Source organism: Phyllostomus discolor, chromosome 9 (assembly GCF_004126475.2).
Source record: "Phyllostomus discolor isolate MPI-MPIP mPhyDis1 chromosome 9, mPhyDis1.pri.v3, whole genome shotgun sequence".
In the NCBI taxonomy this organism is placed as follows: domain Eukaryota; kingdom Metazoa; phylum Chordata; class Mammalia; order Chiroptera; family Phyllostomidae; genus Phyllostomus; species Phyllostomus discolor.
Window position 1 is genome coordinate 19177121 of NC_040911.2, and position 14698 is coordinate 19191818.

Sequence of the window (14698 nt, forward strand, 5' to 3'; positions counted from 1 at the left end):
TTTTAAAAACAAATACATGTACTTGATACACCATCTTGAACTAGAAGAAAAGTATGTGTATTTAAGAACTTCCAGGCAATTCTGGTGATCAGCCAAGTTTGAGAGACCCTGTTCTAAATGATCATTTGTTCATACTTTCCCTTTCTTCTAATCATGGAGCGTTACTACTTTGTAACTCCTTGAAATCAATCTATGGCGTGTATATATATAAATTGACATGAGAGAGAGAGGAAGGGGAGAGGGGAGGTAGGGGAGACATGGATTCATTGTTCCACTTATTTAGGCACTCATTGGCTGCTTCTTGTATGTGCCCTGAACAGAGACCAAACCCACAACCTTGGTGTATCAGGACAATGCCCTAACCCACTGGGTACCCAGCCAGGGACATCTTTCTTACTAGTTGATAATTTTCATCAGAGCAGGAGCATGTCTAATTATTATTTGTGTTTAACCTACTGCACCTCACCTGAACCCTTGCATAATGTAAGGCACATCTTAGAAGTTCAATAAATTCTCCTTGAGTAAAAGAATGAACAAATAAACGCATGAATGAAGGAATGATATGCATTTGAGAAAGCTGTATCTCTAGTTTTTATTCACCTTTTACTCAGATGGTATTAAAAAAAACAGTCAGATATATGTAGCCATTCAAAATTAATCTGTATAAAAATAGGTACAGTGACTCATTTTTATTTTTTAAAGAAACTTTCCATTTCCAATAGCCCTATTTCCAGAATCATTTCATAATGCACAAGCTTTCAACTTTCAAATGGCTTCATTTGAGTTTCATACCAGGAATAGCTTGTATGAATCCATAAACATGAATGAGGCTCTTCTTGTGGGATTTTCCTATTTTGGTCCAATGCTTACCTCAAATAGAACCCATTTGGCTGAATTCTGCTGCCATAAACCCATTTAAGCTCAAAGTTGCCATTGTAAATAGCAGGATTGAAAGCAAACATACCTCAGTCATCATTGATTCATATCTCAGACACAGACAACAAGATAAATATACCTATTAAACTATATTAGGATAAAAATGTTTAAAACCAGTACTCTATTTTTACCATCCTTCAAGGTGAGTCTAAATTTTTAATAAATAACATGCATCATCCTTACCTTAATGAACTACTATCAATGAATGCAAGAATAAAAATGCTGAAATTTTAAAATATGAGCAGAAAGAGCTGACAACACGTTTATTGAAGAATTATTCTAAGATTTAACTTCTGAAATTTTTTCTTTACCACATACCTGATATTTTCCATTGAGTTAATAAAAGGTTTTAGTCAGTTTAAATAGTGACTGTTTCCTTCAATCAGCAAGTGTTTTCACTTTTTACAGAAGATTGTGGTATTGTGTGCAGTGTTTAGGTCAGCCGAGACCACCGGGATGCAATTTGCAAAATCTGATAGTGTGGAAAGTTCTATAAGATAAATGACCCAGTTTTCTCAACAAACAAACTGCATTGCTTTCTTGGATTTAGAAGAAGTACTTGGGCTGCTCTGGGGAGAATAAACTGCGGAGAGATAAAGACGGGACCATAGAGACCTGTTAGGAAGTATTACATTAATCTGCGGACTGGGGCTTGAATGTAGAGAAGGTGAGTAGTGGTCAGATTTGAACAGATGGGTTTTGTTTTTTGTTTTTTTAAGATTTTATTTATCTATTTTTTAGAGAGGGAAGGGAAGGGGAGAGAGAGAGAGAGAGAGAGAGAGAGAGAGAGAGAGAGAAAGATCAGTGTGCGGTTGCTGGGGGTCATGGCCTGCAACCCAGGCATGTACCCTGGCTGGGAATCAAACCTGCGCTCAATCACTTTGTTCGCAGCCCGCACTCAATCCACTGAGCTACGCCAGCCAGGGCTGAACAGATGGGTTTTTTAATAGGATTTTTAAAAACATTTTTTAAAGATTTTATTTATTTATTTTTAGATAGTGGGGAAGAAAGGGAGAAAGAGAGAGGGAGAAACATCAATGTGTGGTTGCCTCTCCCTTTCCCCCTCCTGGGGGGGACCTGGTCCACAACCCAGGCATGTGCCCTGACTGGGAATCCAACTGGCAACCTTTCGATTTGCAGGTCAGCACTCAATCCACTGAGCCACACCAGCCAGAGCTGAATACATGTTTTAAGCCAAAAGAGTTTACTGATAGATTGTACACAAGTTGTGAGAGAAAGAGATAGAGACAAGGACAACCCAAGGATTTGCCTGGACCCCCTGGAAGGATGGAGTGGCCATGAACTTCAGTGGGATGACTGCAGGACACACAGCTTTCAGAGGGAAATCAGGAATTCGGTTTGGGGCAAGGTAAATTTGAGATATCATTTAGACACTGAAGTGATAGTCAGTTGGAAATATCAACCAAGAATTCATGGGTGGGTTCTGGGTAAGAGATATAAATTTTGGGTTTTTTAGAGTATGTAAATGTTTTTAAGCCATTAGAATAAATTAGATCATCAAGAGAGTGACTGTAGATAGAGATCTGTTGCTTCAGGTTTAAAACAGCAATCATTTATTCTCATAGATCTGTGGTTGGATGAGGATTCGCTAATCTGGGCTGGGCTTGAATGGGGGTCATTTGGTTTTGCTGTAGCTGTCTCTAATCCTTATCCTAGAACCTGAGGTCTAGCCAGACGTGTTCCCCCACTCCTACCCACCTCTGCTCAGTTTCAGAGGCACAAGAAAGATCACAGAAGCATATACAGCCTTTTAAGATCCTGGCTCAGAGCTGGCACAACATCACTTCCTCCTTATTCTGCTGGGCAAATCAAGTCATATAACTGAACCCAAAGTCAAGGAAGGCTCGGTAAAATAATAAGACAAAGGCATCGATACAGAGAAAGGTAAAAATTTGAGTTCAATATGCAATCTCTTATAAGTCCAAAAACTGGGGCATTTTAACTTTAAAGGGCTCCCACATCTAATTAGGGACCAATCCTAACCATCGCTCACCCTTGCCTAAAGAAACTTTACTGAAGGCACCCATTCATTGATTCCTGTCAAAGGAATGAAGACACTGACTCCATATCACTAGTTACAAAGAACGTCTGTGGCAAGATGTTCCTAGACGCCCAAGTGTGCCATCCAACAGTCTGAAGTGAAAAAAGCAAAACAAAACTTGAAGAAGCAAATGATAAGGAGACATCTGCATTTGACCTTGGAGAATGTTCCATCCTCGACCATAGTGTCTGACAGGACATCTAACATGAATGTATGAAAAAGTATCAAAAACTTGGCACCAAACAGCAAGTTCTAATTTTAAACAGGCCATAGCCAGTCTTTTTTGTCCAAGCTGCTAAAATGCAGAATATGTATTTTACCCTCTTCTTTGTTTAGGGGCGATTTTGAAAAACCTGAGAAAACTATTTCTAAAACATATTTTAAGATTCTGGGCTTTTGAATATCTTTGGAAGTAAGAACGTGGGAAGAACAATTTTTTTAAAGGATATAATCTGCTGTTATCAGCTTAGGCTGGAAGCCTGGGTTTTTGAAAAGTAATGAATTAGCTAACGCAGTGTAGTACTTAGACCATCTAATATTTTTAAGCTGCTTTTGCTAGATCTAGAGACTCTGGGGACTGAAGGAGCCTTGAGATCATAATCATCTAATTTTATAGATGAAGTAACAGAGGCCAGAGAGGTTAGTTAACCTATTTCTTTCAACAGTAAAAGAACTGGATGTGTAAGGTGTAACCCAGTGGCAGGTGGCACAAAGGGGTGACTGTGGGAATCCATAGTCCCACCTCCAGTCCACCCATCTCCACAATCTCCAGTTACCGGCCTTTATTCCTGTCCTCAGTAAATTTAGGATTCACTGCTCAGCCAAAGCTTCCAAACAAGGCCCCACAGGCGTCTCCTCTGTCCCCCCACCCCAGTGAAGAGATAAATCCTGGAGTGCTTGCTGTCTGCTTACAGGAGCAACCTTCCTTCTCCATCTCTATCACCAGTGTCTAGAGTTCTGTGGGCCTTGAAAAACTGGAGGATGTGTGGCATCCTGTTATTTTGGTTATCTTATCTTCACTTATCTCCCTGGGACTCTCCCTACCTGAGTTACATAGGGCCAATTTTGGAGATAGTGTTTATGGACATCAGTGGGAAACGATACATCTTTTTTGCCCTGTAGGCATTAACTAGTTTGACCTATTTAAGCTTAATTTCTTCTTGGATGTTTAACTAATTATTCTCTCTCTCTCTCTCTCTCTCTCTCTCTCTCTCTCTCTCTCTCTCTCTCTCGGCTAGTTGCTCTGCATACCCTACTTGCCCTCAACAACATCTAAAATTTTTTTTTAATTTATAGTTTTAATTTTTTTTAATATTTTATTTACTTATTTTTAGAGAGGGAAGGGAGGGAGGGAGGGAGAGAGAGAGAGAGAGAGAGAGAGAGAGAGAGAAACATCAATGTGCGGTTGCTGGGGGTCATGGCCTGCAACCCAGGCATGTGCCCTGGCTGGGAATGGAACCTGGGACACTTTGGTTCCCAGCCCACGCTCAATCCACTGAGCTACGCCAGCCAGGGCTAACATCTAAAATTTAATATGATCAGACTCAACTCTTACTGCTCCTGTCAAAGATAAAGTGGGATGCCAAGTAGAAGGGTAAAGACAGTATATTAGCAATATGCTATTGCAATAAGGAAGAGGGCCAAGTGTGAACTAAACTCAACTTCAATTTGTACACAGGTGACTGGGCATTTTAAAGGGAGAATGAGCGAGTGGAGAGGGAGGAGAGCAGAGGCTCAGTAGAAGTTGTATGTGAAAAACACTAAGTGTTGATTCGGCCAGCTCTGTTGGCTGGCAATTACCAGCTAGGATCCTGCTCTCCCAGAGACTGAGACAGAGGCTTCATCCTTCCTGATGATTATCATATGCTGCCATGTAAAATACCCACTTTTTGCCCAAATTTTTGAGGGAAGAATACATAAGATTTCTTGTATCATAATATGTTCAAAAATAAATGCTAAAATTCCCTTACGATACAAAAAAACACGTACCTAACTATAAATAAGAATTGAATTAAAAAATTGAAACGAAAGTTTTTTCCTGGAAGTTTGAGCCAAAAAACATGGGTGCGCATCATGCATCATACAAGGCACAATATGGGTACATTGTAAAAACTGTGGCCTTCAGGCCCTTCAGAAAGGCCACCTGGAATTATGGGAGATTCATATACATCTCAAAAGGACAAAGGAAGGACTCACAATTTTAAATCCTTTTGGTAAGTGCTCTGATAACAGGGCAGGTCAAGGGCCTATTTGCAGCTGATGGCTAGAAATTTTTTGGCAGCCTTAAGCTCCCTCAGGCAGGTATAGAGCCTTGAGCTGTTTAAAAATGTTTGTAATGTGGGCATTGGAGAGTGGATGAAATCCTGTGTTGAGCATCTGTGGTTTTTATAGGCCAAGGCTGAGATCTAATAGAGGGCTGAGAGGAGTCTGGCTAGAGTTTGATCAAGCAGAGAATGATCCTCACTGAGTAATTTTAAGATAAGTTATTTTATTTTAAATAAAAGATAACATTTGCCAAAGCATCCATTTCTTCATCTGTAAAATAAGAATATTAACAGCTCATATAGCTCTTGGGAGCATCTAGCACAGCACTGTCCAATAGAAATATAATTCAAGCCTCACATGCCATTATCAATGTTCTCACAGCCACATTAAAAAATAGAAATAAACAAAATCAATGAATTATTAATCTAATACATTCAAAATATCATTTCAACATATAATCAACATTTTAAATTTGGGGGGACATTTTTACATTCTCGTTTGCGTCCTAAGTCTTTGAAGTCCAGTGTGCATTTTACACTTACTGCACCACGATTCGGACCAGCCACATTTCAAGCTTTGAACAGTCACGCGTGGCTCTTGCGTTGGATAGCCCTGTCTAGACAGCTAAGCGGACCGGCCTTACTGAGGTTAGCGTGGGGCGGGGCTTAGACAGCTGTGGGTGGAGCTTCTCAGAAAGTGCGTTTTGGTCCTCTTCGGCTGCCGTAGGAGGCCGCCGGCCTAGGTGGTGCCACGTTCCCTACGGCGGTAGCTGCAGACGAATCAGTTGGGCCTCGGGCTGGCTCCCGGCGATCATGGCCTTTACTCTGTACTCGCTACTGCAGGCCGCCCTGCTCTGCGTCAATGCCATCGCTGTGCTGCATGAAGAGCGTTTCCTCAAGAACAGTGAGTGGGGCCGCGGGGCCGGGCTGAGGCGGCGGCGGCGGCAGAGCCCGGGGGGCGCAGACCCGAGCCGGGCCGCGTGAGGGGACCAGCTGGGCCGGGACCGCCGAGCGGCCGAGGGCCCGGTTCTTGAGGCCTTTCCTTGCAGGGGAAAGCCGAGCCACTTTCATTTCACCAGGTTTGAACTCAACAGCGGGATAAAGATCGTTAAACAGACTCCCACTGTGTCCCGGGTCCTGGGGGTGGGAATGAGGAGGATACTGATGAGCCAGGACGCCCCTGCTTGCGAATACTTTCATTTAGTAATTTAATGCAATTCTCTGCGATCGCTTTTAATGGCCAAAAACCTAAGGTCTGGGTGTTCAGCTGAAGAGGGAGGGGCGTGGCTCATTTGGAGCCTAGCTAATTGGGGGAATGAACTCCTGGAGGGCCATGGGGCTCCCTGGGCTTTGGGGTTAAGAAGGAAGGGACAGTATTGGGATTTTCATGACGTCCAGCCACCCACATTCCAGGAAAGTTTATTCAGCACATAGTTTTTGGTGCCTGCGATGTGCCAGGAACTGTGCTAGACTCATACAAAGACGAAGACACAAATTAGGCCCCTGGGACCTCACGGTGCAGCTGCCTCCAGGCCATCGTGGGCAGGCTGCTTCTTGCTGTAAGAGGCAAAATTGGGGCAGGTTACTGCGTTTATGTGTCTCACTTGCCACACTGTACCAGTTATGTCTATGTGAATCGCTGAAACTCAAACCCATGGACAAATTGATTTATTTTTTCCTGCAGAAGAGCTGTATTGAGCATAAATTATGTGCCAGGCTCGGGTAATAAGAGCTGAGGTTACAGCAGTCACCCTGCCCTTCCCATGGAAGTTAATGTAAATAAAACTGAACAAGTAACAATAACAAAGATACAGAATATTAATAGAAAAGAAGTGCAGTGAAATTTCAGCCTGTGAATCTGTGAAAGCTTCTTGGAGGATATGTGTCCAACCCCAAATCTGATCAGTGAGTAAACCCTACCCAGGTGAAGGTGGGGGGTGGGAGAAGTTGAGAGGGTGAGAAAGCTGTAGGGCAGGTGAAAAGAAGGTCTTAAGCAGGGCAGTGGCATGATCAGATGTGTGTTATTTGCAAGATCCCCTGGCTACAGTATGGAGAACAGAGTGGAAGGGTAGAAGAGTGGATGGGGAGCACCATTCCAAACAGGGCAGGTAGGGATGGTGGCATGCTATCAGCTAAGTGGGTGTAAGAACAAGACTAATAACAACTAACACTTCACACTGTGCACCAGGGTCTGTATCAAGTGGTTTACATATATTAACTTGTATAACCCTGACAGCAACCTTATGAGATAGTTTTATTCCCACTTTACAGATGGAGAACCTGAAGCACAAAAGAGAGTAGGTAACTTTTCCAGGATCACACAACCAGAACGTGGCAAATCTGGGATTGACACTTAGCAGTCTGACTCAAGAGTCCATCTCTTCACCCACTATTATGTACCAAAAAGTGGAAGGGATTATGTTACGGGTTGGATTGTGTCCCCCCCAAAAGATGTAAGTGCTAACCTTTGGTACCTGTGAATGTGACCTTGTTTGAAAATGGAGCCTCTGCAGGTATAATCAAGTTAAGAGAAGTCACACTGGAATAGGATGGGCCCTACCCAATGAGATGTCCATGTCAGGAGAGATACAAAAATACAGAGACACACAGTTGGAAGAAGGCCATGCCACATGAAAGGCAGAGACTGGAGTGATGCAGCTACAAGCCAAACAATGCCAAGAGTACTGTTAACTTTAGGAAGCTGGGAGACAGGTGTGGACAAGATTGTCCCGCTAAACCCCCAGGAGAAACCATTTCTACCAACACCTTGATTTTGGGTATTTGGACTCCAGAATTGTGAGAAAATAAATTTCTATTGTGTTGAGCCACCTAGTGTGGGATGCTTTGTTACAGAGCCCTAGGAAACTTATAAATCAGGAGATATTTAAAGGTAGAAAAGACAGACTTATTGTTTGGACATTAAGAATGAGGAAGGAAGGAAAAAGTCAAAGATCACTCTTGGTTTTCTGGCTCAAACAACTGAGCGAAGGGTAGTACCTTTACTGAGTTAGAGAGTGCCAGAGGAAAGTAGGGGTGGTGGTGATGGTGGTGGATAAGAAGGTGAAGAGAATGAGATGTGTTTTGGACATGCCAAGTTTTGAGATTATGTCTGTGAGATATGCAAGTGGAGGTGTGGAGTAGTCAGTTGGACTTAAAACCGTAAAACAGCAAGAGCCAGAGTGGAGGTTGAACTTTGAGTTTGTCAAGCACAATGATAAATGAAGCCGTATGAAAAGAAGAAATTGCTCAGGGAAAGAAGAGTACAAAGGGAATCGGTGACCAGTATAGTCCTTGAATCTCTTCCAGTAGTTAGTGTTCAGGTATAGATGGAAGAGTGATAGGAGAAACTGATGAGTGAGTAAAACAAAGAAATGGGAAAATCTGAGCAGTGGGGTTCCACAGAAGGCAAGGAACATGTGAAGACGGAATAGCACAGCAGTGGAATGTTCTGAGAAGCCAAGTAGGGTCAGGACTGAAAAATGTCCTGAGGATTCAAGGTAGTAAGGTCATTGGTGGTTTTACAAAAAATAATTGAGCCACAGGTAAAATCCATATTGGAATGGGTCGAGAAGGAGGTGGAAAGTGACACAATGGAGACAGCAGGATTATGCAAGGGAATCAGTAAGTGGGAGGAAATGAGGAAAAGGTGACTGGAAGGGGATTCCAGGGTGAGTTTTGTGGAGGTTGTTTTGTTTTTAGATAGGAGAGGCTTGAGGACCTCTCAGCAATGCCAGTGAGAACTACGCAGCTCTCTCCAACAAAATATTCAGGCATAAGAAAGAAGGAAGCACCGTGGTGATGGGTGCATGATGCAGTGTGTGGATGATGTTTTATTAAGTTGTACACTTGTGACCTGTGTGGTTTTGTGAATCGTTGTCACCTCAATAAATTCAGTAAAATAAAGTGAAATACAGAAAATGGAGGAGTGATTAGCTGGAGAAGCAAGCATTTCTTAGATTCATTGGCAGGAAGTTTTTCTTCATTCCTTCAAACAAATGGGCAGTCACTACATGTTAGGTTGAAAAGATGTAACAGTGTCTCTGTCTCATATATCTTACAGTAGGACAGATATTTTTAAATAATTATACCAATAGTTCACTGAGCCTGGGATAAAGGCCTTGAAGGTGAATTGTATCTCAATAAAGCTGTTTTTTTTAAATACATTTTTTAAAAATCAGATAAGTATTATGTCCAATACTAAGGATGAGTGGTAAAAAGAAATATGAAACTGTATTAGTCGGCTGGGGCTGCCAAAACAAAAAATCATTAAGCAAAGTGAAATCTTTTTCCCAATACTCGTATAAAATAAAGACTTGTTCTCTATCTTCAGGTTTAAGGGTTAACATGTCAGGAATTAATTAAGTCATTTGAGATTTTAAAAATGTAGTCATAGGAGATGTGACAGGTAGACCTGAAATGAGGACAAGAGAAGGACACACTGCAGAAATGAGGACATGCAAGTCTTCAGAAGAATGTGTCAGGCAGTTAAAAAAAGGAACTAGCAGGTAAAGATAAAGAAATAATGATTTATAAATCAGGAAAATGATGTAGAAGAAGGCAAAAGACTCATTTACAGAACAGGAATGGCACAGAGGGCTAAATTCCTCCCCTCAAGACTGAGAAATAAAAGATGAGCAAGGGGGGAAAGGATGTGCCCTGCTGACGTGATGGAGCGCACTCCGAGGGCCCAACCAGGCGATGACCACGTCTAGGTCAGAATTTTCCCCGTGTAATGTACACAGTGAGTCTCAGTTACAATGTCTTTAGACTGGTGATTACGTTAGGTTTGATAAATTCTGAATTCAGCTAATTATTACTCAACTGGGCACTGCTTTTTCAGTTCTGACTTGAGAAAAATTTTGTTAGTTTAAAGGAGTAAGAAAACAATCAGTGTTACATTGGTCATCTTTACTGAATTAAATGCTGTGGAATAATTTATTAGACTGGAGTTTATTTTATAAAACCAAAGTGGAAATGAAATGAGTTTTTGTTGCTTATCAAAAGTAAAAAATACACTGTAAAGTATTTCACTTAATAGTGTTTGTACTTTTGAGTTGTATGACTTTCTATAAAGGCTCAGGATAATCTTTCAGAAAATGACTAATGAGGGAGCAAGACCAGTGCATAATAAATTCTAACACAGCTAATCATTTTTATATTATGCAGTTGGCTGGGGAACAGACCAGGGAATTGGCGGATTCGGAGAGGAGCCAGGAATTAAATCTCAGCTAATGAACCTGATTCGATCTGTAAGAACCGTAATGAGAGGTAAGAAGAAACACTAGTGAAGTACTCTTAACGTTTTAATTTTGTGGTTTGATTTAAGTAGCAAAGCTTCTGAGTGGGAATACTATCTACTGTCTTTGTGGTGGGGAATTTTTTTGTCTTTAACCTCGATTTATTGGTTTCTTTCTTAGTTTGCTTCTTGTTTTTAAGCCAGTTGATGCCAATGGATTGCTCAGTGGTATATCTGTTTGTATGTTACCTCTCCAAGTCAAAAGACTTGATATTCTTGCCTTCTGGAAGTCCGTTGCTTCCAAGTAGTAAAGTCATCTAGAGTCCTGTATGGGTCCTATATCTGCTATATGGAGTCCCATAAGGGTCCCATATCTGCTATTCTCTTAGAAGCTATTTAGAGCAACTCAATAAAGAAGAGTTCAGAACCTTTTCTTGAAAACCATTAAAACTCAGCCCGCTTGCTCTCTCTCTCTCTCATTTTCATTGTCTTCCTCTTTTTTTGGCTGCTTTAATCACAACTTGGAATAGAATGATAAGTTCATTCTTAATTTAGTGATGAAACTATGGAATCTTCTTTGCAATGTATTTCTAATGTCAGGTGTCACTGATAGCCAGCCATATGGGTCTATGAATATTTCTGCCTGGGTTCAGTGTACTCTGTTCCAAGAGCTACACCAGCACTACCTACAGGTGTTTACATATTAGTGTAATTGTAACATTGTGACCTTTATTCCCAGTCACACAAGCCCCTTTGAATTAAGTTTTGAATCTTACGATCCAGATGTCTGAATGTTCCTGTTACAAGTATTGGCAGCATGTTTATGATGACACATTAGGTACTTCCATCCTTCCTGGATGCTAGTAACTGTGACTTAGTTTTTTCAGATATTTTCTTTATAATAACAAACTTTTTTTTTCTTTTTTGCAGTGCCATTAATAGTAATAAACTCAGTTGCAATTGTATTACTTTTACTATTTGGGTGAAGATCAATGGGGAAAATGGAGACTCAGAAGAAGAGATGCCAGCAGAAGTTCCTACTTTGGCCTTCATTGGAAGATACATGTCTTAGCTGGCTGTCCTTGGACTTGACAAAAATGTAAAGCTGATAAAACCAGAGTCCCTATTTATCTTTTTCTTTTTTTTTTTTTTAATTTTGCACTTACAGTTTCATTACAAAAAGACGAGATCATCAGAGGCAGTAACTCCCCAGGATTGGAATACACCCGGTTGCCGACTGTTAATAAAAGTACATGGTGTGGTAAAGATTGTTCAAAGGTGCAGGACTGTCGCTTCTGTGTTTTTAGAGCTTTTCCTCTCACTTCTCAGGGATGACTTTTTTTAACTTTTGAAGTTTCTTGTGACTTAGCTATGATGCTCGGAGAGTGGTTCTCCTAGACAAAATTTAAAGAATTTAAAAAAGTAATTACTACATATAAATTGATAAACTGGTAATTGGGGTGATATTATTGTGAACTCTTTCGTTAAATGTTTTGTGTCTGTTGTCTTGGCTATGAAAAATTCAAATTTACAGTAACTATCGAGGACCAATACAATCTGACTTCAGGGAGAATTATAATTTTGTAGGTCAGATAGTTGCATGGTGATTGTGTTTTTGTTTTACATTCTTTTCATGCATTTCTTATTTTTACTAATTGGCCTGAATGATGAGACCAGATCAATATTTATATATTTTCATTGGTGGAAAAATCTGAGTAGAAAAGTCTGTGCCATTTTTACTACGATGACTTATTATTTTGGAATCAGCGTAAATATTAGCCTGCAAGAGCAATCCTAAACAATCACAGTTCTAAACTGTACTATAAGAAGACTTTATTGTGAAGCATTTACGCCTCCCAAAATTATCACGTTTTCAATTCTTGGAGTAGTATATTAAGGGGTGTGATTCTTAGTTCTTGTTTCCATCTGTCACTAGGGCATTCATGCTGGATAGGTGTTTTGTTTTGTTTTTATGTCTTAGACCATCCTATATTTTACTCATCCCATAATACAGTTTTATGCAGAAAGATTAAAACTGTAAACGGTTTCTATGGAAATTATCAGTTATAATATTTTAAAGGGGTGGAATAGCATCTTTGTTTATAGGACATTTATAAATAAAGTTGAATTTCCAAGTCAAACACTTGTTTTTGTATCTTAGTATATACTTGTTAGTGTTAATGAAGTTAATCTCATTTTGTTTGTAACATTTCTTATATATGTTCTTTGCTGTAAACAGATTTCATGAGTAAACACAGTCCATTTTTTTATTCAATGAGTTGAATTGCTGATATATATCACAGAGACTCATGAGCAACTTTTGTTCTGTGACTTAATTTACTTCTAAAACTTTGGAGCAGGTATTTGATGCCTGTTGACCATCCCTGAGTTAGAGATGGATTATCTCTGAGCCTTGAGCTTGTAGCTGAGCCAAAGAAAAGAACCAGGGATTCATAGTTGATTACTTGGCTCATGGAGGTACCATAGTTGGCACTTAGAGGCAGTGTTCTTTTGGCTTTACAAAGAGCTTGTGCATGAGCCTGAGTTTAAGCCACTGGACATATTCAAAAGAAGCACAGCTATGAGCCATACAGAATTTTAAAAAGAAAAGAGACCTTGTGCTGGTGCCGTTTTCGTGTAAGATGTTAACAGCACACTTTCATGCTCACTTAGTGTCACACTGCCCAAGTTCGCCTCAGTTGGGCAGCAGTCAGAGCGGGGCAGGATCAGAGTGTTCTGTAGCAACGCAGTTCTGGGAAAAGGAAAGAACATCAAAGTGCTTCATCTCTGGAGGCCACTCCAGCATTTCTGACTTCAGTGTGCCTGCAGGGAGGCCTGCAAGCTTTCACAGGTTAACCCCGGTTTCCCCAGAGCAGTTGTGATTTAGTAACCATAGTATCTTAGTTGGCAGTAATTAATTGCCCTGCTTGCCTGCCCACATCCTCCTCAACCATTCTCAGAGCTTACAATTTGTGATCTGGACTTCATGTATCCAAGATGTTTATGGTCCTTTGTATTCTGACCTGCACATGTATGCCTCTGACTTGTTGTAAAGGATCTTGGCTCTAGTCTATAAAAATTAACCAAACTTATACCTTAATCCTTATCAAGTACAATGGTTTTCAAACTTTGTTAATAGCAGAACAAGACTTTCAAAGGAGCAATAACAGAATTATAATGCTCCAATATCTAAAACAGATGAGAGCAGGTCCATTTTTAGTTGAAGCAGGGACCAGGCCAAGAGGCCTGTTGTTCAACTGCCACTTTACTCTTGTCAAGCTTAAAAATCCCTGCTTAGAGTAAGCAAAGGGATCTGGGCTCTTTAGGTACATGTAGTCACTTGTGCATGCATGTTCATGCACTAACCACATGACTAGAGAAAAGCGATATAGTTGAGTAAAAAGAGTAGGAGGCAGGATATTTCTAATATGCCAAGCAGAACTTTTTATCAGATGACTTAAACTCCTAAGACCTCAGTTTTGAGTTGCTGCTTCTGTAAAAGTGGTGATTTATATATGTCTCTCAGATCACTAAGCTTTGATTCTAGATGGACCTCAACCAAAGAGATGATCTGAAGTAAAATGTTTTGGGTAAAATAAATCACTTTTCCATTGACTTACAAGTTCAAAGTTACTACCAATAATAAAATTTTGATGTCATGCACAATGGGATTCTTTTTTGCTAAAATTTTCCTCGGCTTGACTGGTCATGAGATGTCAGATACTGTGAAAACATTGTGGACACAGTGGGCAATGGCCAGTGGTCTTAATGATCAAGATAAGTTTTGGAATTCTACTTTTTGTTTCAGTGCAGAAACTGCTTTCTTTACATCACCACTCCCATTTTTTTTTTTTCCCATATCAGCCCCTCCATTTTGAGGTCCATCCCTTTATTGATTTTGCCACTTGGCAGCAAAGCCATTTGAGTCTTGATGAGAAGGAAGCCAGCCATTAGTCCCCTTTCATTATTTTAACTCATAGTGAATGACACCATCTGTTATACCATCCAATTGCCCAAACCTGGAGCCTAATAAATAGGTCTGATGCCTCTTCTCCCTTACCCTCAATCTATCACTAATTTCTAACTATTTTACCACCTAAAAATCTCTTGAATTTCTCTTTTTGCTTTTGTTTTTACACAGTTTAAGCATCTCTCTTACAAGTACCTTCTGCAGTACCTTCTGACTAGGTCTCACACTGG

At 40.4% G+C, this 14698-nt stretch overlaps 1 protein-coding gene across 1 annotated transcript; it reads left to right on the forward strand.

The window, feature by feature from the left end:
* Positions 1-5973: 5973 nt before the first annotated feature.
* On the forward strand, positions 5974-12453 carry IER3IP1 (immediate early response 3 interacting protein 1). Its single transcript, XM_028524345.2, has 3 exons — positions 5974-6166; positions 10429-10530; positions 11429-12453. Exons 1-3 carry the CDS (start codon positions 6076-6078, stop codon positions 11482-11484), a joined length of 249 nt encoding a protein of 82 aa, XP_028380146.1. The 5' UTR covers positions 5974-6075; the 3' UTR covers positions 11485-12453.
* Positions 12454-14698: the final 2245 nt, after the last annotated feature.